This window comes from Amphibalanus amphitrite, unplaced genomic scaffold (assembly GCF_019059575.1).
Source record: "Amphibalanus amphitrite isolate SeventyFive unplaced genomic scaffold, NRLGWU_Aamphi_draft 000134F_arrow, whole genome shotgun sequence".
Lineage (NCBI taxonomy): Eukaryota > Metazoa > Arthropoda > Thecostraca > Balanomorpha > Balanidae > Amphibalanus > Amphibalanus amphitrite.
Genome location: NW_024881629.1, coordinates 103,430 through 129,000, shown reverse-complemented (window position 1 = coordinate 129,000; position 25,571 = coordinate 103,430). Strand labels below are relative to the sequence as shown.

At 51.8% G+C, this 25,571-nt stretch overlaps 1 protein-coding gene across 1 annotated transcript in view; it reads right to left on the bottom strand.

Annotated features, from left to right (window-relative positions):
• Positions 1-2,744: 2,744 nt before the first annotated feature.
• Positions 2,745-25,571, bottom strand: part of LOC122382175 — a 31,720-nt gene continuing 8,893 nt past the window's right edge. The window contains exons 2-6 of the mRNA XM_043367156.1: positions 17,311-17,476; positions 13,433-15,362; positions 11,408-12,063; positions 9,000-9,135; positions 2,745-3,523 (exon numbers count right to left, since the gene is read on the bottom strand). Coding sequence (XP_043223091.1) covers positions 3,475-3,523; positions 9,000-9,135; positions 11,408-12,063; positions 13,433-15,362; positions 17,311-17,470 — 2,931 coding nt within the window. The 5' untranslated portion in view covers positions 17,471-17,476 and the 3' untranslated portion in view covers positions 2,745-3,474. The remainder of the gene's footprint in view (positions 3,524-8,999; positions 9,136-11,407; positions 12,064-13,432; positions 15,363-17,310; positions 17,477-25,571) is intronic.

Below are 25,571 nucleotides of genomic sequence, written 5' to 3'. Positions count from 1 at the left end.
CATTGACCTGTTGATGACCTTGGTTCACTTTTTCGAGTTTTACTTGTTTCTAGGGTAGTTTTTGGTGCTGATTTCGAATTTAGCAGCCATTTGAATATTTATGAAGTAGTTCTGGTGCCTTCGTTCCATGTTACGAAGCTATCAGTAGTAGGTGACACCTACTATGGATGGCCGGCAGGACGCCTACTGGTTGATCTAACCTGACCTGACCCGACCTGGCTTAAATGCATAAAGACATCGTCTGTATCAAAACTAGCATGAAATTCGTGATCAGCACCCCAAAATAGGTACCCCGTAACACCCTAACTTTGCGAAGTTTCAAGAGGTCTCGATTTCCCAACTTTAGTTGGGTCATTAAACTGACTTGGAAAGTCAACTTATGACCTTGGACTTTGAAATTGGATATATTCGGCCTCATTTCGTCATAGGCAGCACGCTTGATTTTTCCGCGAAGCTCTAGCTTGATCAGGGGCCAAACGGCTGAGCCGGGGGTCCAATTGAACCCCCTATACTATGTTGATTATGCACATTTACAGGTAAAATTCTCACCAGGACACACCAGCCAACATCTGTGCACAATGTGGCTACAATTCTACCTATGGTTTGCCCTCTACGAATAAAGACGTGCTAGATCGGAAAAGTCCCCACTGTGCATTGAGGACACACCTACTGTTACTTAAGTTTTACAAAAAAAGATACGAGTTTATTGATGATCGTTCTCGTGTAGTGCCCAACGTCCGCCTGCCACATTGCTATTTCTTTTTGTGCACGTCTCAACAACATAACACACACATGACACCGCGATAAAGGCCATTTCTACCATACGACACATTACGCTTCTGCCCCACCCGGCGCCCCGCACCGCTTCACGAATCACGAATACGGTCGTTTCGCTGGAGCGACGCCCCAGGCAATCGTCCGTGCCTGAGACTCTTCATCCTACTTTGTTGCTTTCTGCGCCTTCCTCAGAAACATTTATTGGCACTGCCAAATATATCAATATTTTTGGGTCAAGCAGAGGCTTACACATGATCTTATAGGTAATCGGGTAGTGACCTGACCCAACCTGACGATGAGATAGGTGCAACTCCGGCTTAAAGGTAGTGTGCCACCTTTGAAAGATTTCCCATTTTATTTTTCCTAGGATAAGAAGCTTCTGTTTTTACCTAATATCGCAAAGAAAATCAAAAATGGGCCTGGAATAGTGCCTTTTTCGCCTAAAAGTTTATCGGTTTTTCGATATGTATAACAACTGTAGTGGGCTGACCTGCAAACAGGCGTCGGCAACAATCGCGAATGCGGCGCACATGTGACAATAAGCAAAGGTCATTATAGAGTTACGACGTACGGGAATGAGTTATCAGCTGTCTAATCGTAGACAACACAATGTCGAGCCTTAAACTGTAAGCCTGTATTGGTATTGTTTCTTTTATTTGGCTGTCGAACATTATTTATGGTTTGAAATATGATTTTATGTAAAATAATTGATATGAAAAAGCCGTCTCTTAAGTTATGACCCCATTTCACCACACGCAAGTGGCAGAAATGACAATGATCAGCTGACGCATTTTTCTTGGCCGAAGTCAGAGCGCGCGGCCCGACGCACCACCACCGCACCACAAAGTATGAGCAGAAGCCGCGCCCAAAGCCAGGGCCCCGGTAACGTGAGGTAGCCGAGTCGGGGCAGCGTGCGCTGACCCAAGCCGGGGCCGCAGCTTTGGGCGCGGTCTACCGCATCCCCGCGGGCAGCCCCGGGCTATCACATGACACCGGGAGGACGCGCGGCCCCGGCTTGGGTCAGCGCACGTTGCCCCGACTCGGCTACCTCACGTTACCGGGGCCCTGGCTTTGGGCGCGGTCTACCGCACCACCTAACAGGCGTGTTCGAAACCGCAGGAGATGATGATGAACGGGTTTATCGAAACTTGATTGGATGAGCATATCGGTAATAGCGATTTCAGTGTGTGCATTTATTGTTCATAGTGGTGTGAAATGTGGTTGGGGTACGACCGACAACCCGTCGGGGCGAATTTCGCACTGGGGTACTCAAAATTTGAAGAATTTAAGACGTTTCCATGAGTTTTGAAGGTATGGATAAGTTCTAAAAATCCGGTTCTCCTTATCTGGGCCATTAACTCCATACGGTCCAGGAAAGCTGGCACACTACCTTTAAATAAATGTTCAGAGTCCAAGAGTCTATCCATCTTTCCTTCTACGGCCGGTTCCGTTCCAATAGATCCTACCTTGATTCTGATCATTCTGAATATTCTGAGCTGGTTCGACGTTTAAATACCAAAATAAGGTGAAGAGGATACCAAATGCCCTCAAACGGATAATTTTTTGGCTTTCGTCCCGAAACAACTTTGCCAGCTTCACTTGTCTCCAGTATGTGGTCCCGCTCCGACCTCTCCGCGGTGCTGACACCGACTGAAGCGGCATAGACCCATCGCGGTCACGGCCAGTGGGCGGAGTTTAGTTGGGCCCGGCGCAACGTGATTGGCCAGCGCTCCTATCCAATCTGGTGCGGTAGCGAGCGAGCCTCTATCCGGGTGCAAAAACTGATTAACATTACGAGCCAACGACAAGTGCTCTAAATTTTGATATTTTGTTAAGAGACCATATTGACAAAAATTGGCGCTTGAGCTGAAATATCGTCTGCCAAAATTTCAAGCTAATTGGACAAAAATTGAAGAAATTATCGCCGAAAAGCAGGGTCTCATGGGGTCTGAAATGCATAGTAAGTCATATTAAAATGAAAAGTATGAGCATGACCACAAAGTACAATACATGAAGAAAGACAAGTTGTTGACCAAAACAACAATCTCTGAATAACGACGCAAACACATTCTGTTCCGCAAATTCAGTACATACATCAGTGTCGACACTTTCACAGTGTCAGCCTTCATCAGCAAGCAATCATTTCAGTTCACTTGAAACCTGTCACGTATCATTATTGCACCACGCAAGATGGTTCAACAAAACACAACGTTGACTATCATACCACTGGTCATACGAGAGCAGCGCATCTGTGAAGGAGCTGATGCGAAAAAAGACCGGAAGTAAAGCAGTACATCGAGCGCTTATCTCGGCAAAGAACCAAATGAATTGCCTCATTACGATGTTAGCGGGAGGCGAGAGTATTGAATCAATGTTGTAGATCTGAATCGTAAAGATCGAATTCGAGACACTTACGAGAGCGCAGTACTCATCTTACTTAACACATTTGTTGTAAATCACGTAACTTCTCTTTCGCAATTTATTACACTTCTACAACTGACAACTGGCTATGTTACCTATGCGGCCGCTAGCGCCTAAGTATACACCGGCTCGGCCTGCTGCGCCCCGACTCGCGGCCCAGCATCCTCCCAGTCCCTGGGATGGTTCATTTCTCAGTCCATTCATTTCTCGGCGCCTCGTGAGCCACCGCCGAGCGTCACCGCGACACCCGAGGCGTCGGTTCATTTCTCAGTCGAATCACTCCTCGACCCGGTCAAGGTCGTCACACGACATGGACTTGGCCGACCTGGAACAGACAGCGCGTCAGTGCGAATCCCACATCCCGCCCGGCCCCACCGACACACCCGGTAATTAACGCGGCGATACATCACACACAGGGAGCAGCACACGGCAGCCGCGCCGGACGGAGACGGCTCACGTGACGCGTCGGCGCCCCGCCGGGCGGCTATCACGCCCAGTCTCCGTCCTCCGGTGAATGCCCCACGGCCTTGGCTCACGCTGCACAATACACAATACACCTTGTTGGCGGCACGACCGACCGGCAAAAGACGCCTTTTCAGTACGGCGCCGGCGGGTGACCCGACCTTGTCTCCAAGCCGTCTCCGTCTGTGGCGTATAAGATCGGATGGTCTGAGGTTATAGTGGCCCTCAGGCGGAACGACGTTTTGTCGTCGCCATCACCGCGACAATCACAGGCGACGGCCTGAGCTAGTCTATAAAGAGGCGTGTAGTGCCCGCTTTCAGGGTCATGATGACGGGTATCGCAAGAAAGACAGGGATACTTAAATGCTGAAGTAGTTTCTTAGTTTTTGTTGTCCCTACGTCATTTCATTCACTGTGCGGTTCTACTTTTAGCAAGGGTGCGAGGTTTAAGGTCAGCAAAGCTTTCTTGTCATCAGAACCATGACCTGAGAAACAGAAAACTGGCATTACAACGCAGAAATACAAACCACTTCCCGATTTTCCCATACACGCTCATTTGCTAACGTTTTCGCTCAATACATACTTGGCGTTTGTTATCGTCTGACCACACCAATACCACTCGCATATCTCATGGAGACTCCTGGAACATCTCCGTCGCGGGCCAGGTCGATCCGTCTGCGAGTCCAATCTGTCGTGCCGCAGCTGTCGGCAGGAAATAGCCGACCGTGGACGCTCCGGGGGCAATTAAAGAGGGATGAACTCGGCCGTAAACCCCGCTGGGAGGCTGGAGCCGTCTCAGCTGGGAGCACCCGCCGCTGAAGGTCGGCCAGATCGGCCCGACTGGACGTCCGAGCAGGCTGGGTTCCCAGGGAAGTCATGGCGCATTTCATACAGGTAGTAAGGATGTCGGCAATAAAGGTTATACAAAGAGACTGCCTGGTCCACGGAGGCTGGGGTTTAGAGAGTAATACTGCCACTAAGCCACTGCCATCAAGTTTATCTGCAGTAGACATACAGCGCGGTTTCAGAAACATTGACTCGGCAGTCAGAGATACATAAAAGAATTAATAAACATTATTACCGTCTCTAGCTAAACAGGCGCCCACCTGGCGATGGGAAATATCCAGAAGCCACAATTTACCCCAATCATCACGATGTTCCCACACGATCAAAGCACGCATGCTTCACCCCACCACAAACGTTGCATGTGTCGAAACAGATAGGTATATAACCATGTTCACCAACACTATCTCACATCCTCATGTCACACAGCGTCAAACCATCAAAGGCTCATTCTCACGGCGTGAGCACATTATGTCGCACGCAGCTTGCCTGTGTCACCCTTCATGGCTTCTTCAGAGGGTTACCAGCCAGCTGCGAGAGCGCTGAGAAATCAAGGAGTCTGAGCGCTGAGGGTCGACGTTGAGAGGACTCTTAGGGTATAAAGTCTTAGGGTCGACGATGAGGACTTTTTAGAGTATAGACCCTTAGGGTCGACGCTGAGGACTCAGATGGTATGAAAGACGTAAATGATCCCGGACTCTAGAGGGGCCCGGCTGTTCCCGGCGAGCCTGGGTTCCGCCGTACTGTCAGGCGGCTCGTGGGATCGGCTGACGCGCTGTGATCAGTTGGTGTATGTATGATGGGTTTGTGTGTTTAGTGTAAATGTGTCCTCATTGTGTCCGCATTGTAACTGACGTAGAAGAATGAAAAGCCATATTGTATGGATTTCTTTTGAATACATCTGTATCTGTATCTGTAGGGGCTGGGGACTGAGAGCCGACTCATTGGTGTCTAATCGCCGAGGCTAGCCTTTAAGAGTCTGGGCGCTGAGGGTCTACTCTAATAACCCAGAAAAGTCTGAGGGCCGATAACTCATGAAAGTCTGATTGCCGACGGGATTGCCTGAAGGCTGATCTGCTCACCGAGAATTGAAGGATCGGAGGCGGGCCGGGCCGGGGACACTAATAGCGCTGTGACAGCTCTGTTTCCGCCGCCGCCGCGATGTTGTTCCGCCGAGAGTTAGAGCGTCACGCTCCGGGAGCCGCAGCCTGAGTAACGATCCGAGTGACACGGGGGCGCTGGGAACCCTAGCCAGTGCCTCGCTCCCTGGACGGGCCAAATGACAGGAAAGTGGACTAGTTTCCCTTCCGAGCTCATCACGCCATCGAAGGGCGCGCAGCTCATCACCGTCATGTGTGGACACACTATCACTCTCACTGGGACGGTATTGTGGCAGAGCCAGCGCCACAGATTTTCCGAAGTGTTGTGGTGGAACAGTTCGTGCAACTGTGTTTTGCGCTCGGGATTGTCCCAGCGCTTTTTCATTAAAGAGCTCATGGGAAGATCTACCGATTAATTCATTAAACCAATCGTGCACAAACAAGATAAATCATATGATGGTGTAAGGAAGTGGCAAAACTATCTGAAAAACGTAAAACGATGCATTGCTTTCCGTAACGACGAATAGACACCTTTCGTTAACGCGCCTCCATCGCTAGCCGTCAGTGCGGCAGGTTCTCGTCTCCTGTATGCTCGGCACCCCTGCGCTACCGTCTGGCTGTCCGTGGCCGCTGCTGTCTGGCTGTGCCGTGCCCGCTGCTGTCTGGCTGTCCGTGCCCGCTGCTGTCTGGCTGTGCCGTGCCCGCTACTGTCTGGCTGTGCCGTGCCCGCTGCTGTCTGCTGTTTACCGTCACACCTGGCGGCGGGAAGCCGGCCGACACGGGCGCGCCGCCGCGCCGTTCCGGTGTGGGACCGCTCGGTTCCGTCCGCTCCATGGTCGGCCGCCACACCGGATCCGGGCTCGGACAGGCCCATCCGGTGGCGCGCGCCACCGTGGCCAGATGGTGCCGCGGAGGCGACCACCGGCACACCGGCACCTCCTCTCTCCTACCCAGCACGGTTTTCGTCCCCGACATTCAACAGAGACGGCGCTGATCTCAGTCACCGATCGCATCCTTTCAGCTTCCGACCAGGGTGAAATCTCATTACTTTGTTTAATTGATCTCTCGAAGTGTTTTGACGTAATCGACCATTCTATTCTCTTGACAAAACTAAGCCAGTACGGTGTCAACACCGACTGGTTCGCTGCCTACCTTTCTGGTCATACCCAAAAAGTCAGCTTCACTGACAAGGCCTGTGTGAAACACGTTTCGAAATCACTTCCAAATCAAGTTGGCGTTTTTCAAGGATCTTCTCTCGGACCTCTTCTCTACTGTCTATTTTCTAATGATCTTAGCCTCTTCGCAGCATCTTCAGACGTCACTCAGTACGCTGACGACACCCAAGTGCTCGTCAGCGGAAAAAAGTCCGCCCTTCCGGCTCTGAAAAATCGCTTAGATACTGCCCTGTCTGCTTTAGACGTCTGGTTCAGAGCAAATTCACTGAAGGTCAACGCCAGAAAAACCCAGCTTATCATGTTTGGCAGCCATCAAAACTTGCAAAAGTTGCCCACCAGTGAAGTATCGGTTAGTTTTCGTGGAGAAATTCTCCAACCTTGTACAGAGGTGAAAAACCTCGGTTTGGTTTTCGATCGGTACCTTACATGGGACCGTCACATCTCGCTGATCACTCGCCGCTGCAACGGAATGCTGACTGGCCTCTTACACCTGCGACATTATCTACCCGAATCTGAACTGTCGACTCTCGTCTCCGCCCTGGTTCTCTCTCACGTTAGATACTGCTTATCTGTTTACGGAAACGGTACCCTTAAAAACATGGACAGAATTCAAAAGGTTCTAAATTTCTCAGCCAGGGTTATCTCGGGGCGAAAAAAGTTTGACCACATATCTGACGTGCAGAGGGAGCTGGGGTGGTTATCGGCACCTGATCTGGTCCGATATCATACCCTGATGTTGGCCCACAAAGTCCAGAGGCATGGCGAGCCCGAGGAGCTGGCGGGTATGTTTCGCCGTTGTGATGTGCGTGACCGACGGACGCGGCAGGACGAGGCGCTCCGCGCACCCCGCTGTAGGACGGCATGCGGTCAAAGGCGCTTCGCATACCGCGCCGCGGTGGCTTACAACGCGCTCCCCCCGGCCCTGACCGAACGACCGGTTGGACCGTTCTGCGGAGGAGTGAAGCGCCACCTGGCACGGGGTGGCGGCGCAGATGTGATGGGCTAAGCGCGGATGCTCGTGTGCATGTTTTGAATGCTTGTTCTACCTCCCCACTCGTTTTGGTTTTATGCATGCGTTTGACACTGAGCAATTTAGCCTCGGTTATCGCGGATGCTCTACGAATGTTTAATACAATACAATACAATACCGGCACGGGCGGCACACCGGCACACCGGCCACCGCAGACCGCGCGGCACACCGTCAACTGCCCAGCTCACCAGCCAGTGCACTGGCCACCGGCAGACCGGCACACCAGCAGCCCGGTACACCGGCAATCCGCCCGACGCTCACCGCAGACCGGCACACCGCGCCGGTCACCGTTCAACGCAAACCGGCACGCCGCACAACGCCCACAGCAGAACGGCACACAGCCTGCCGCCCACCACCACTGCACTGGACTGGGCTGCCCGCTGCATACCTCCGGAGTATGACGCCACAGCACTAAGTCACCGAACACCGGATAGGGATATCGTACTTACACAGGCATAGGATACGACAACGGACATCGGATCGCGGATCACGGATATCGGGATCGAAAAACGGACACCGAATCAGTCAGTAGAAATGCGATCGAATAATGCAAGTCGACACACGGACACAGATAGTTATGTATGACACAGGACAAAAAATCGGTGATACATACAGCACAAACAAAATACGGGTCAGTGGACGCAATGAAGAGCAACATCGGATACGAATTACGAACACTAAACGCCACGCAAGACACGATAAAAATAAAAAGCGGGGAAGAACAACGGACGCTCAGCCTGCCAAAGGCTCGGACGTGGACTCAACCATCGGATGCGGCCCATGTAAGCGACTCTAGCCGGTCCGCCGGCTGTGTTGAGCGGAACTAAGCGTTTTATGACTGGGCAGCTCCCAGCGATCACAGCGAGTTGAGCTGGCGGCATGTCGCGTGCGGAGTGACATATCAGCTGACGCGTGGGAGAGCCGCCGGAATTATGCATGCTTTGTACGGGTCTTTTTTTGTGTGGCGGTAACCATTGAAGGAACAGGGTGGACACTACATGCAGCAGTGTGTATAATTCTTGTGAATGACATCATGCGCTAGTCACTTTGTCAAGTGACAGGACCTTTTTGACATATTCTGTGAGAACCGTTCAGACTGGAAGCGGAAAACAGCACGATCAATGTAAACTGAAATTACACAGTCATTACGTAACGTTTTCCGGTTCTAGATGTCCCGATCTGAACGCTCACCTTCGTTTGGCCGGCTGCTCACGGCGGGCCACATGGAGGATCACCTGTCCGGATCGGACCGACTTGAACACCACCACGGCCTCGCCGTGCGACAAGCCCTGCATGCTCTCACCGTTCACTGCCACAATCTCGTCACCTGCGAATGGATCAGAATGACAGAGTTATGCGATATCGCATGGCCGACATTGATGTACGGCTCTCGCGAGATAAAGCGGTAGGTTTTGCACTTTTACATTTCCGGTTCCGGTTATGTCTCAGAAACTAATCGATCTACGATGAAGCCATTTTACACGATCATGGCCGGCTTGTGAACCAACAAGTCAAACGCATCTTCAACACTTACAAGCTTAACCCGCGCACCGACGGGGGTCTGCGCCAACTTCGTACCGACGGGGGGGGGGGGGGGCGGATGACCGCCCCCCCTGAGATCTCGAGAACGAAGCAAGATAGCGACAAGCGGTAAACGGCATCGGATACGCACGGCCAAGATCTACAATTTTTACGAAGGTCATTTTCAGGTCAGGTCAAAGATGACGTCACAGGGGTCGAAAAAGTCAAAATGGCGGCGCTAGATATGGAGAGAGTTTTTCTCGAATAACTTTCGAATTAGTCAAGATAGGAACAAACTAAGGGCATCATCGTGATCCTCTCGTCAATCCGCATCGAAAGATATATATGTTGACCTCGAAAGGTCAAGGTCAAAGGTTGACCTCAGGTCACGTGACCTCGAGGTCATCATGTATATCATTCGATGCGTCTTGACGAGCTGAACACAATGAGACCATCCACGCGTCTGTATCTTGTTCCTGTACGGAGTTATTGGCCAAAAACCTTTGGTGACCTTTGATGGCGTCACATGACCTCACAGCTGCCCAACAGCAAAACAGACCTCAAGGTAGTGAAGGTTGATCGTATATGAAGTCATGTATGGTATATGGGGCCATTCCGACCCGTTTTAGTGGTAAAAACAGGGAGTTGATTTTTCCCCCATTGACTTATAATGGGGAGGTCGCGAAATTGACCTGACCTTAGGTCACCGATATCAAAATTCCGAGATATACAAATTGTAGCTACTAATGACCTAATAATATCCTGTGAGTTTCAAAGGCCTCCGACATCTACTGTAGCTCTGGCACGGTGACAAAGTTGCAAAAAAGTGACTTGAGGTTGGGTCATTCAAAGTGACCTGGTGACCTGACCTTAAAAGGTAGGAGGTTTAAACTTGCACACCATGTGTAAAATTGATGAGGTTATAGTCATACCAAATTTCGCGGCGCTACGCGCCGCGGTTTTCCCGCTATTTGCGAAAAACCTCAGGGGGGGGGGGGGGGGCGGATATCCGCCCCCCCCGTCGGTGCGCGGGTTAAGACGACGAAGATATAGCCTAAAGTGCGCTAAATTTTCTAGGTGCAAAACCTACAGCTAAAACCCGCGAGACCTGTATAGTGACGTTAGTGTATAGTACGTTAGTGACGGCAACGCGGAGCAAATAGGTGTGCTGACAAGAAAAAAGATGCTTACGACGGCCGCTGATTGACTTCTGCTTGGAACACAGCCACATCGCATTATCTCGCCCACCATGTCCGTGTTCATAACACCGAAATGAGGCGACCTCCACCGACCATCTACCCATCTGACCGGGTTATTCTCGTCACCTCAGCGGGGCGCCGACTCAGGATGTCATTCCGCCGACAGGTCCCTGATTGGCGTGTCGAAAGGCTGCGCAGTTGGCCGACAGTGGCTCCATTTAGCGCCCGAATACGGCTGATCACCGCGGGTGGATATGACTGATCGAGCTGGTAACTGATCAGCCTGGCCGGCAGCTATGACCGGCGGCTGACCGATGGACAGCGCGGACCCTCCCCCTCCTCCCCCACCAGGGTCACTGGTCAAGGTCCAGCCCTCGCCGGTGACCCGCCACCGACACCCCAGTGACGTAATCGATGACGTCACCACTCCACCAGCTGGCTGACTGGCCAACTACTGTGTGTCGGCGAGGAGCTGCGCCCCGGGGCTGGCAATGCTTGTTAACGTGTCACGGCTGAGGCGAAACCCATACTTAGGGCCTTGGGAGATGACATATCGTGAGGCAATCTTGGTTACTGGCAAATCTTGGTTACGGACGATTTGTTCCACATTTAGGGAGGTAGTGTAGTGTGGTAAGTAATGAGCACACCTTGTATGCCCACAGGTATATGATAGCTAAAAGTATGTTTTTCGACCCAAAGCTAAGGGAGGGAAACTGCTGCTTACTTTTACATTTGAACATGAAAGGATAAAAAAACGAAAATTATGCATGACGAAAGGCTTCACGATAATTATTGCATCATGACCATGATAGCGTGCTCCGTCGGGAACTGTCAACGATTATTACAGAGATGCCCACTAAACATAAACCAATTACAAACCTTCTTTGAGCCGGTTGTCCTCTGCTGCCTGGCCATTGGGAAACACCGTCTTCACGAAGATTCCCATGTTGCCCTTGGGTGAGTCCCTGCCTCCAACAATACTGAACCCAAGACTCTTCTTGCCGGCTCCCTTTTCGAACTTGACGGTAAGGAGGGCAGTGGTAAGCGACTTGGGTCGCCGGCCGGTTTTGGAGCTGGCCGATCGGGTGCCAGCCCTCTGCTCGTGCCGCCGGCGCAGCAGCTCGCGCACCGACGACACCGACTGCGCGCTGGACACCGAGTAGCCCGAGACGGCCGACAGCACCGACTCGGGCCGCCGGTACTCGTCGGCTTCGGAGGCGTCGTACGGCTCCGAGCCCGTGGCCGGGTACTCGAGCGAGTCGTCCGGCTCGTCGAGCAGCTCGTCCCGAGAGCCGGACGCGCCGCCGCCACCGCCGCCGCCGCCGCTCGTGTCCGGTACAGAGATGACCACCACGTGCTGACCGGCCGGCGGCGCGGCCGGCTGCAGCCGGTCCGGGTGGAAGTCGCGCGCTATGACAATGTCCAGCTCGGGCGACGGGTCCTGTAGCACGTCCAGCACCGACTCGAGGGCACAGCCGCGCAGCCGGCGTCCGTTCACGTTCACCAGCTCGTCGCCCACCTTGAAACGGCCGTCCCTGAAATGAGCACAATAATTAGTTTCCACCATAAAAGCTTATCATCCTCCATGAGAACCAAGGTAAATTAAATGAATGAGTGAGATTCGTAACCTTCAGTGTATCATGACCAGCACAAAACGCATCACGTAAGATATAAAGGATTGCAAATGTTACAACATAAGCATATTTGTTCCTCTTAGCCTCTTGAGCTATTACAGAAAGAACAAAATGACTAACACATGTAACAGGACGGATGCAATCAAGTTATTACGAGCGAGCGAGCGCAGCGAGCGAAGCGAAGTCTTTTCAATGTAACGGAAAAATATCAGTATGAGAGGCCCGGCCGGGCCGGCCTGTAACGCTTTTGAGAGGCTTATATCTCAGCAACCGCTGGACCGATTGCCCTGCGGTCTTTTTTGCTGGGTAGCCCAATCCCTTCTACCCCGTAATTGACTACTTTTGATACATCTCAGTGACCGTCGTGGCACCCACGTGAAAAGTCAAGGGTGTTCAAGCAGTTTTGTAAAAGTAATGATTTTGAGAGGCCCATATCTCAGCAGCGGCTTGAGCGATTGTCTTGCGGTAATTTGTATAGGGTAGCTGCATCCCTTCTACCAAAGGTCGGATACTCTTGATCTATGTGAGTGACCCCAATTGCACGTGCAAAATACAAAAAGAAGAGGTGCCAAATTTGTTCCCATTTCAGTAACTCGGTAATTACTGGGGCGATTTTGCTGAATGCTGCTGATGCTGCTGACCCCTTATGCACGTGCCACGTGCAAAACGAAGAGGTGTCAGTTTTGTAATTGTTGCAATATCTTGGTAACTACTTGGCCGATTGCGCTGAAATTTGGCATGCAGGTAGGCACCCGCCAGGCAACGCATTCCCATGTGTTGCGGTTAGGGTGCTACTGCACGCGCGCGCGTGCAGGGGGTGTTTCCAGATCTCGAGAACGGCTGGGCCGATTGCGCTCAAATTTGGCACACGGTTGGGGACCGGTTAGTAGGGTGCCGTGCAAAAGTCATTTTGGACCCCGTTTGCACGTGCGCACGTGCAGAATGCCGCTTCCAGATCTCAGGAACGGCTGGGCCGATTGCGTTCAAATTTGGCACACCGCTAGCGACCGGTTAGAAGGGTGCTTTGCACAAGCCCGTTGGAAGTACCCTCTCGCCCTTCCGCACGTGCAGGGCTCACTATCTCGCTCGCTCGTTCTTCGCCCAAAAGGCGTTTTACTGGTACATTATTTGGGCAAAACAACACACAACGGTCTTGTCATTGCAACGGATTTATAAGCTGTAGACTTTCAACGCCGCTTGTTTTTATTATTATTTTGTAATCGCCAGGCTGCCATACAAGGCCGAGAAGCTAGGGACTGGGGACACTTGCCTGGCTATGGCGCCGTTGGGCTCCATTTCGGCGATGAGGTAACCGTGACTGCTGTTCGTGGCTATGAAAATCCCTAACGAGTCCCCGTCGGCCTTTTTGACGCGCAGCATCTTGAACTGTTTGTTGGTAAAGTCAGCCGGCAGTGAGGGCAGCGCTGCCGGGCTGGTCGGACCGCCGCCGGCCGCTACCAGGTGACCCGTGGATCGGGGCCGGGCCGGCGGCCGGCCCGGCTCGTGTGCTGCCTCACGGGTCCCCATCCGGATCCGACCACGGTTCGGCACCCCTGGGTCCGGCGGATGTCCGAAAGGCACTGGGAACCCATCCAGACGCTGGGGTGGATAGTTCTCCAGTCTCGGGTGATGGTAGCTGTTTACCCGCTCCTGTGGGTAGCTTTCTTGGCGAGGGTGTCCCTCAGAGCGGGAGCGGGGCTGCGCGTAGCGGGGCGGTCTCCCAGAGTCCGGAAAGTCCCGTCGCTCGGGACGCAGTCCAGGGAAGTGGTACAGCTCCCGCGGGTTCTCGACACTCCGCTTCCGACGGGGTACCTCTGGATGCCTGGCAGAGTGAATGAGCTCCGGTTCTGACAAGATCTCTTCATAAGAGCCATGATCTAAGTGCCGGGATGTCGGAGATGAGAGATCGTTGTTCTCTTCTTTCGCGAGTGACTTCCTTGGAGGCTTAGTTGGACGTTTCTTGTACTGCATATATCTGCGTTGAGCAACAATCTTTTCGGTGCTGATCTGAATACCGTTCACATCCATCACCTTCCTGTCTTTCGGCTGTCGCAGGATCGTATCATTATCCTGGGTAGCGAAGGGCGATTCATCCTCCTGAGTTCGCGAGCTGTTGTAGGTTTTAGGGCGGGCTCCCTGCGGCTTGTTGAACTCATCATCCGAAGATGAAGTGCCCAATCGCGTCGCTTCGAGTGAACTTGAACTGACATCACCGAAGCTCTTGGTGGATCCACTGGGACTCTCTTCTCCTGAGGAGCGCCTAGCGTTGATCCCCCGGGTGCTACCAGAGGGTGACTCCTCGCCACGTCTCGTGCCATCGCTGTCATATCCACTCTCGTTCGAGCAAGCATGGTTCAGCGGCAACTTTCGGGGCCCCGTCTTTATCACATTAGGGACGTCTGGTATCTTCGTGGATTTCTCGATCCGAGAGTTGCTTGGAGAGGGTGAAGGCGGCACAGCTGGAGCCTTCTCAGGACTCTGCGTTCGGCTCCCGGCTGGCGTTGTTTTGTTAATCTCGTGCGCCTGAGGTAGCCGTCGTCCTCGGGAACCACCCAGGACGCCCTCGTGACTGCGGGACCTGATGTCACCGATAGTCATCCTCCCTTTCCGCGCAGCGGGACCGCCTCCTTCTCCCGCCGACTCCCCTGCTCCTCGTCTGGAAGTTCTCTCGGAGCCCGTTACCCGCTTTTCGCCAACGTCCACCATGTTCTCACAACTCATAGTCTTTGTTGGCAGGTAGGCAGGCTGATTCCAGGCGGCGTTCTGCGTTCTAGACGACTGCTTCTTCAGGTCCTTGATGGTGGGCGGGGTGACATTCAGCTGACTGGTGGAGGCGCTCTTGTAGAGACTGACGCTGCGTTTGACCGGCCTCGACTGTCTGGGTGTCTCTGCTGGCTCCGGAGGCAGACCGGCGTCCGAGCCGCGTCTCTCCCTGAACCCCTGACCTCCATGACCCCCGTGAGCGGCGGCGCGCCGGGGGATCACCGGCAGACGGAACAGGTTGCGGATGCTCTCGACTCGATCCAGCCGGACTCGCCTCTCCGAGCGCAGACTGTGGGTGTCGGGGTCGCGACTGGACGAGTCGGAGACGCGCCAACGTCGTCGTCCCGAGCTGCTTGAGCCGCTGATTTGTTCACTGCTACCCGACCGGGTCAGACGAGAGAGACGACGGCCCACCCGGCGGCCCCATGTCGACGACTCTGGAAAGAACGAGAGCATGGTTAGAAATGCGGGCAGCGCGGCATGAGGCGGGCTTCTGGCGTGACATGATCACATGTCAACATTGCTTATATAATGCCATCCCTGCTTAGCTTCTTAGGTATAAAATCACAAAACAATAATGCAGCGTAAGCTGTAAATATAACACTTACACCTCGTTTTTACAAGTGCCACTGCACACTATCCGCTTATATGCACGCACAAGCAGATTATATTACCAATCACTGAGTCATATTTCATTGTCACGTTGACTTCGCACTTGTCTGTCCCTTCGTCAAAGTTTTTGCGACAATAATGACGCGTGTATTAGTTAATTATACCTTTCTAGCAGAGGCAATTAGTACAATCGTCATGTCATCGCGTCGTAACCACCACACCCCAAGTCCATTCACTCAACCCTTGTGAGCCCCATTTGCACCTGATAAGTGTGGCTACTTTCGACTGCCTTCAGTGACCCGGTCGCTAGACCAAACCGGACCTGTGAGCCATGAGTACACACCGCGCGTGGGATGATACGAGCCAGGCGAGCCTTTCCTGGCTATCTAACACTGCGTGGTTGATGACGTCTGACGACTTTTTAAGGTGTCCTTCATTGGGTCGGCCCTTTGTTAGGCCCCATGGCTGTTTGACTTTGGGCAAAATCCGGCTCAGTTTCCTTGACATGCTGAAGTGCGTGGGATCCAGAGCAGAGCGCCTGCAAGTTAATGGCATTCGCCTCATTAGAAGGTTTTGGGGAAGAAGGCATCTGTGGTTGATTTATCCGGATCAGACCAATGAGCTTGAGTTCCTAATCGGGTTTTGGAACCAATTAGAATTGCCAGGTGCAGCGATATCTAATCGCACATTTAATTGTATATCTTTCTTTAGCTCAACGTGCCAGACGATAATTCTTATGACCACATTTACGAGTATTGGAATTCTGTTACGATGCTGTTTGGTTCGTTGAGAACTACATATTCAGCGATTCGCTCAGCAGTCTGTCAGGCGAACAAGCCGACAAACACAGTTCAATTTAGACGGACGTCCGGATCAGAAAACAAACCTTCAATCACACCAGCAATGACCGTGCAATTGCACGTGGGCAATCACCCACGCAATTCTGCTGCACGGGCGGCGCAAACATCAACACAAACCCGTGCGGTCGATTACCTTTTGTTCCGCACCCACCATCGTCAGTCAGTTCGGCGCAATCAGAACCAATCACCTGTCCAAACCAGAGGATCTAATGACGCCGGCTGGACCGTCAGCCGATGGGCCGAACAGCTGTGTCCAGCTTCCCCTCTCCCTCCCCCTCCCCGCTGCCCCCGCCCCACGGTCATCGCCCGCTGAGGGGCGGCTCATAGACGGCCGCCGCCCGTCGCAATCATTAGCATGCTGCGCTAGACGTGCCCGAGGCGGCCGGACATGGACGGACGGCACTGATCGGGAGTCGCGCCTAGCCGCGCTGATCTCAGTCAATGGCCGATAATCGTACACATACCGTGTTTACGACAGCGCTATAGCGCCTACGACTGCGGTAGGAGCAGCACTGGGCGGTGCCGCCACAGTCGTCAGCCGGGCCGCCGCAGCCGCCGGGCTACACTGGGCGGGTACGCGGTTTTACAGTCAATTTGCAGATGGCTCGGAGGGCTGAGGTCATGCACTGAGACGGAACTCAGGTGGAAATAAGAGTGGTTGGCTTTATTGGCGGCCATGAGACGCCATGCATTCTGAATGAACAGGTGCAGGGAGCACGACGGTCAATTGAAGAACGTGGGAGCGGCGCGTGGCAGGATAACTCCCGGTTGACCTTTGCAGCCGGATTTCAGGAACACGAGATGACCATGGTACCATAATTCAATAATATTTCAAGGATTTGATCAATCAAGTTACTGCGACATCCTAATGGCTTTACTTGTTTTGATTATAAAAGATAATGAGTAACCTCACCTTTCCGCAGCTGTTCGTCAGCAGACAGGAAGTCGGCCGAGGGTCGGAGCAGCGGCGGCGCGGCCGGGTCCTCCGGGTCGCCGCCCTCGTCCCGCTGCAGGGGTGCCAGGCTGACCAGCTGGGGGGCCGAGTCGGACCCCCGCCGGCGGAACAGACGCATCGCCACCTGCCAACCAAACAGAGATCTGTCAGAGGTCGGCTCATGTCATCCGCTAAAGGTCAGCTGCCAGAAGGTCAATGCGACGATTGACTTTTGACGAAGCCAACAGAGAACAATAAGAGAACAAAACCGTTACGATGAGAACATTCACGAGGAAGTTGGGAAGTTGACAGATGTATCCAGCACAAAACTCTTGTCATTACCGTGGGAGTAGCATGACGCCAAAGGGGTAGCGGTCACAGTGAACATTTCTGCAGACCCATACCATCGGTAAATGTCAGGAAAACCGCTCTGTGTAACAACCGGAAGGGGCGTGTTTGCACAACGACAATTTTGCTGCAACTGTCTCGCATAAAATTCATTAATTTCAGAATTCCATTTGTCAATAAACAAGGAGGGTTGAGAGTACATTGATTCGTCAAATGAACGTCACGAATGTTGCGAGTGTTGTGAACGTCAACATGTTGAGTTGCTAAACCAACATGTTGAAAGAAGCCGTGACCCATGCTGCCCTCACAAGTGGGTGATGCTATTCATAAACACCCTTGCATTCCTTTCTGTAGTCTTGGGTCATAAATGTGGGTTCAGGTCAAGAGGTGTGACACCGCAGAGATCGACGACAGGCTATGTTCACAGAGCGCGGTAACTAGCAGGCAAGAAATAAACGCGACCAAGGTTCTATGGATGGCCCTATGATATAGGTATTATGTTTCGGTGCTTATTACGAGCGAGCGAGCGCAGCGAGCGAAGTGAGTCTTTTCAATATAACGGAAAAATCTCAGTATGAGCGGCCCGGCCCGGCCCGGCCTGTAACGCTTTTGAGGGGCTTATATCTCAGCAACCGCTGGACCGATTGGCCTGCGGTCTTTTTTGTTGGGTAGCCCCATCCCTTCTACCCCGTAATTGACTACTTTTGATACATCTCAGTGACCGTCGTGGCACGTGCCACGTGAAAAGTCAAGGGTGTTCAAGCTGTTCTGCAAAAATAGTGATTTTGAGAGGCTCATATCTCAGCAGCCGCTTGGGCGATTGACTTGCGGTAATTTTTGTAGGGTAGCAGCATCCCTTCTACCCAAAGTAGGATACTCTCGATGCATGTGGGTCACCCCCAGTGCACGTGCAAAATACAAAAAATAAGAGGTGCCAAATTTGTTCCCATTTCAGTAACTCGGTAATTACTGGGGCGATTTCGCTGAAACTTGGCATACAGGTAGGCACCCACCAGGCAATGCATTCCCATGTGTTGCGGTTAGGGTGCTACTGCACGTGCGCACGTGCAGGGGGCGCTTCCAGATCTCGAGAACGGCTGGGTCGATTGCGCTCAAATTTGGTACACGGTTGGGGACCAATTAGTAGGGTGCCGTGCAAAAGTCATTTTGAACCCCGTTTGCACGTGCGCACGTGCAGAATGCCGCTTCGAGATCTCAGGAACGGCTGGGCCGATTGCGTTCAAATTTGGCACACCGCTAGCGACCAGTTAGAAGGGTGCTTTGCGCAAGCCTGTTGGAAGCACCCTCTCGCCCTTCCGCACGTGCAGGGCTCACTATCTCGCTCGCTCGTTCTTCGCCCAAAAGGCGTTTTACTGGTAATTAAGCAAAATGTAAGTTGTAGAATGTACAGAAAAAGTAATAGAAGTAAAGAAGATTCTCTACCCGCAACGTGCACTTGGTCAACATGTTCAAAATGTAAAAAATGCATAATTCCGATACCACGTAGATAATACAATTTGGCATCTCTCCTCTAACTTCTGAATGTGCTCCTCATTCATTCTTAGAATACCGCCTCAAATGTATCAGAATCCAAATAACATTAGACCAAAGCTTCGAGACCATTGTTTTTTGCGGCCTTCATTGTTCCGCTCAAGGCTCAAAAGTCTCTATGGATCGCTCTGATTAATGCGCCCAACTACAGCGGACGGATGGCCCTCGAGAAAACTGAAAACCTGAGGTCGGTAGGGCGGAACGGCTGACCCAGACCGGTCCTAAGAATGGACAAGTCTGGTCTGGGACAGAGCGCTGACACACATCAGCTGACCTAGCCCACCACGCCATCGCGATGCCATCCTCGCAGTAGCTCGTGGCAGATCAGCTGGCACGGAACGTTTGACCCGGACTGGATCCATATGTGAAGGACGACAGCTCCATGTGGTAAATCATCTGGCATGCCTACTATACTTGGCGGGGCAGCCGACTCGAAAATCCTGTCGGATTCTAGAGCAGCCGCAATGAGACGGTTCATCTCATGGAAACAGAAAAGGAGCTATGGAGCTTAACATTCGAGAATGAATATCAATGGAAATGGACGTAGATCACGCACGGCACAAAAACCGTTGCAGAGTTTGACTTACAAGTATTTTAAACCTTGCATTCATTACTTGCGTACTTGAGAAGCCAAACGAGCATTTGCGCAACACACGATCGAACTCCCATTACCACTGCGTTTTGCGGTAAGCAGCGTGCGCGGTCCATTTCGATGGCTGTTTGATGGTGGGAAGTGGGGGTGTTGACACGACGTTACCCCACCTCCTGAGATAATTAGACCCGTCACCAGCTGTGCTCCCCCGGCCGTCACGCACTCAGCGCTGCCTGTGACGTTTACCTAATTACGTGGCCGAGTATTCAGAAAATTTCCTACCCCCTTACCACTAAAGAAAACCGCACATATTACAAAATCCTGGCGTTTCCGTTATGAAAGTAATTTTATGAGAAAGCTCAAATCTATGAATGAAAGATGAAAAGTGTTATTCATTCACGAACAATGCATATGAGTACACAACGATATTTCTGATTCCATACACTGTATGCTTCCTTATTCTTTTTAAAGCCTGATGAAACATAAATGAATAGCATCAGCAAATATCTGATTCCAAACAATTCCGAGGTCGAAGTACCTTCGTAATTGCAGAACTTAGGAGTTTAACTAAAGTAATGGAACAGACGCCTAGTGAAAGGCACAGAAGCTGGTCCAGTGAACCGTCAACGCGCCGGTTGTACACAATGACACGCCAAGGAGCCATTACAGAGCTTGTCACGCCAATTGTGTCACAGAGGAGTGGAGAGTAAGACGCGTTTTGTGGTCGACTGACCTGACCTGTCACTGTCCATTGTTACCGCCGTCTTACGGCAGCCCGTCAAGGCCCCGCGCCGACACCATTAATGGCCGGAGGCGACGTCGCACAGCCAGAGCCACAGAAACACTTCATCTTATCCCAGAGTAACAGGGTCAACCACAACCAACACCTAACCTTACTCAGACACACGGCCACAATATCACTCCAAGTTTCAGCCACAGCAGATAACTCATCTAAGCTTAAGCCACAGTCAACACCAAAGCTGACCCCGAGTCGCAGACCCATCCAGCACTGCACATTACGCTGACCTCTACACTGCAGTCAGCAAAATCACACCCACGCCAATGGCCTCCGTTTGAGGGGTTTTGCATATCTAAAAAAAGCGATCGACTTCAGAGCGCGTCATTGTTGGAAAGAAATACAGATATTGGCCAAGCAAGTACCTACTGAATGCCACAGTATCTCTATTAGTTACACAGAACTGGGCACCGTCCAACTGGCAGTGATTATTGCCGTCGCTGACAACAGATATTAATGTGTATATCGGAGCACCCGTGCTGCATTGTCACACACCACCGTTAATCATCGTACACCGCGGCGTCCGGACCAAAAGTACAGGACTCCAGCCGTGATAAGACATTTCGTGACTCAAGTGGCACGTGCCCGAACGTAACGCGCCCTTAGGAGCGCCAACCAGCCAGGACATGACGTTTCCTCGACAACGGTGCCTGCTGGCCGAGTATCATCATCGTGACAACAGCGCGTGTCTCTATGACCCTCCACACTGGAATGGCGTGGTACAGTTAACAACACAACAGATTGCTTTTTTTCACTCTTTGGAGTTGTTTGTGCTCCCAATTTAGCGGTATCTGTCATGGTTGTTGGTAGGTACTGGTAAAGGTAACAGCGAGTGCGTCCGTATGCGTGCATGCATGTAGGTGTGCGCGTGGCGCTGAAGTAAAAACAACTCAGTACCATTGCGGTGTCATAGACGGAATTAGTGTTATTTTTGACAGTACCGGCGCGGTGGCGGTGCTGATGACTGTCACAGTTAGGACGGCGGCGACGCGGGCAGAGCCGGTACCGGCCGTGAGAGGGGCTGTGTCAGGTGCTGGGCGGCTTCCCGCGCCGCCACCGTCGCCACAGACAGCTGGCGCGCCGCCCGAGCCCGACGCGCCGCAAACAAAAACGGCGCAGTTAGCCGCGCCGCGCGCCGCCGCGCGACGGAAGTGGGATTGAACGGGCCCATAGAGCGGCGCACCGCGCCGGGATCGTCTCCCTCGCCGGGATCGCCTCACCAACAACCAGCGGGCGGCGCACTGCAGGTAACACGGATAGCGGACCGGAACGGTGGAGGCGGCAGTCACCGATATCCGGCATGGACTGCGGTGGAGTCGGCAGTCTTCTAACGTCGGTTTGAACGGTGCCACCCACTACTGACGCGGTGGGATCCTTCTCAAAGGACGGCGACTACAGCGCCTTGAGAGTACTGCCTTTGAAAAGGTGGAGACTGCAACGCCAGAAGGGTTATATCACCAAACGGTAGAGACTGCAACACCTCGAGAGTTACGAGTATATCCCCAATCAAAGGTTTTGTAGCTTGTGTTTCGCGCCGCATTTGTGTTTTGCAGCTGGTGGTGATTGACGACCATAATCGTGCTTGACTCGTTCATATTTATTCGATTAGAATAAGTTCTTAAGTAGAAGGATTCAAATCATATGAATAATTTTAAGAGATGAAATGCACATCCTAGCTATAATACATTCGATCACTCATTAGTCAAGACATAACACCGACACCAAGATGACAAAAATAGGACTGAATGTTCAGTTTCCGAATTTTCATATCTTTACATAGATTAGAGAAAGGATGAAAAACAGATAACAAGCAAATTAAAAGTCCCCCGTGAGTGTTCGCATCTATTCATCTGCCATCGTCCGCCCGTCGCTGCTGATACGCATCGCTTCCGCGTTGCAGTCTCCACCCATTGGTGATATAGCACTCGAAGCGTTGCAGTCTCCACCGATATAAGCCTCGAGGCGTTGCAGTCTTCTCCGCTTGGTGATATAACACTCCAAGCGTTGCAGTCACCGAACGCTTTATCTTTGCGGCATGATGAACAGAGCTATTGGCAGTAAAAACCAATGGCAGGGAACGCTTATGGTGACATAACTTAATAGACACTAATCATCTCATCATCTATTCACGACCGTTTTCGGGTGAGTTACCTACCTACGGGAAGATTCACTCGAGGGAAACAGCCCGCTGTCGTAACAGGCGTTCGTCGGCGTCACTCTGTGATTGGCAGCGGTGCCCGCCGCGGTCAGCGATTTTGACGGATTCAGTGATGAGGAAAAAGCCATTGTGCCGTGTGAATTTCCACCTCCGTGAACATCCGCTCGCGCTCATAATGCGCATTTGTAGCCGCCTCACAATAACACGACACACACGGCCACCGGTCAGCCGTGTCCGTCACTGGGGAATGCCAGTATGGAGGATCGCATAACGGACATTTTTCGGAAATATCAGACACATTTTCACAAACCAATGCAGCTTGATCTCGACACATGTTAATTTTTGGTGCTTTACGCAAGTAATAACTTCGATATCATTAACTTGTATTGAACGAATATTTCGGTGATATCATGAATGGTAGGATGAGTATAAGTATACAAGGGTACCAATATCAAAATACTGCTAAAATGCATTTCAGACGAAGTATGTACGAGCATTTTATGAGAACAACTGAGCCATAGATCACATGAACTACCATGGTAGTTCATGTTATCTATGACTGAGCTATTCTGACGAGTAAATGCCTATGCTGTGGAGTCCCGACATACCATGCAGCAGTGTTTATTCTCAAACCAAAACACCTCATGAAACACTGCCTGTCTCATAAGTTTCCATTGAAGGTGAGGGCAGCTCTCATTCTGCGTCAAAGAGGCCAGCTAAACGAGGTTGATTAGGGCCCCGGCCGAAACAATCGCCTTTAATCTGATCAAATGAGCCCGACCTGCAGTGGGCGGCGCCGATCGTTAAATAACCGTCATTGCGATGGAGCGTACTGGATCTCGACAGGACGCAAACAACTTTCCCACCGGGTGGTCAGGGGTCGAGGTCACCGAAACAGCCCCGCCTCACAGAGTGATACCACAGGAAATTCCTCAGAGTGCTTCAACGCACTACGGTTCGACATCTTTCCATCCGGCCTGTTCTGCGGTTGGCGGCTCCTGACAGCGGCCGACTGAGGGCAAAATTGTGGTCCACGAACACACGATGCTGGTTCTAACGACCCAAGTGCATAGCCGGATGTAAAGGTAAAGCGTCGTGTGAGTCTTTGTTGCGTCGACTTCGAAGGCACAGTCAAGTCTGTTATTATGATGCTTCTTTTGACAAAGAGATGCGTACGTTACGCGGGAGAGGGGTAGTATGGCTTTATGTAGGCTCACTTCACTTTCTTATTAAACTTAAAAAGTATGATTCTTTCACATATCTCTTGTACGAGTGAACACTTAGAGTGAGCACTATTTTTTTACGGCACAATACTTGTGTTTTGCCCTGACTAAAACACAACACTTTTCTCAAATCATCAACATTGGTAGGGTTCAACAGCACACACAAAACAGCATGGGTAAACAACGTCCCGTGAACCATGCTGCCGAGCCGTTTCAGAGAGAGGAGAGCGGCCCAGGTAAGAGCGAAAGTGCGCGTCGCCGCTGTTCCTGCTCTGTGTCGACCCGTGCCCGGCCGGCCCTCCACCGAGACAAAGCCGGAGAGATTCTGCCGCGCAGTGGGAGGGTGCCCCGTCCGTGCCCCGTCCGGCGGCCCGCCCCGGGTCGCGACCCCCGAGCCGCTCACAAAACGTCACCGACGAACGCCGCGAGCTCGTTCTCTCTCGACGGTGAGATAATGGCCCTCTGCCGAGCCGGGGGACTAATGGACAGTGATGGGTCTGGGAACACTGCGGTCGGAGCGCGCCTGTCGTCACCTATCGGCCCGGCAATTCACAGTCGGCCGCCGCATTAGGCCGCCTTGGGTAAGTGATGGTCCGGGATTTATGTGTGATAGAGAGGTTTAAAGGTGGCAGTATGGGATAGCTGGGCCGCCGGGTGAGAAGTGCTCCCGGCTTAGCCTTGCGCTGGTGGTTTGGTCCCGGATCGACGCCTGTCGTGCACCGCTCACTGCATAATGAACCATGCTGACATGCCTGGTTAACGTGCAAAATAATGACAAGATAACGACTTGATTGATGGTAAGAATTGAATTACAAGAAGGATGTAGTGAGCGTTGCACGATGGAACAAGAGTTTCTCTCAGTCAGTGAGGAAAGACACCTTTGTCAGAAGCATTAACATTTCATCGGTTCTATTTCCAGAAGTTTGCTTCGTTGGACAGCTGCAGGATCATAATTAATCTACAACAGTCCATTAGCTCTCGAGTTGATGTAATACACATTCGATAAGTGTGATCGACAAGATAACCACTAGAATGTTTGGGTGGAAACGGGTTACATTGCTACAGGCGGCTCCTACTGTTACCAAGCCAAACACTGAAGCAGCTCTCGTATCTGAATATCTGCACTGGTTTAAACTGGACCCAGCGCAGCAGGCTTTTATATGTAGCAATCATTCGGCTTCTCATAAAAATGAAGAACGCTGAAGCCTGAAAGTTGCGTTGAGTGATGAACGATGACAAATTAGTCCTTATCATAAGCTACTGAAAACTGCATCACTGGAAACTTTCAATCACCGCGTAAGAGTTACAAGAGAAAACTTTCTTGTTGTCTCAGAGGTGGTTTATATTGCAAATTACTTTAAGACCCTTAAATAAAAACTTTCTGATGGGGCTAGTTTCACCTGAAAATGAAAATGAGAAACCAAATACATTGTATATTTTATAGTATGCATATATGATCGAGAATGTTAGAGACCCACGGTGAAGGCCATAACCACCGAGAGCCAGATGCCGCAGTCTAATTTTCTGGAATTAACGTGACCACAACCACCCCGTGGGAACTGTGCTGAAGTA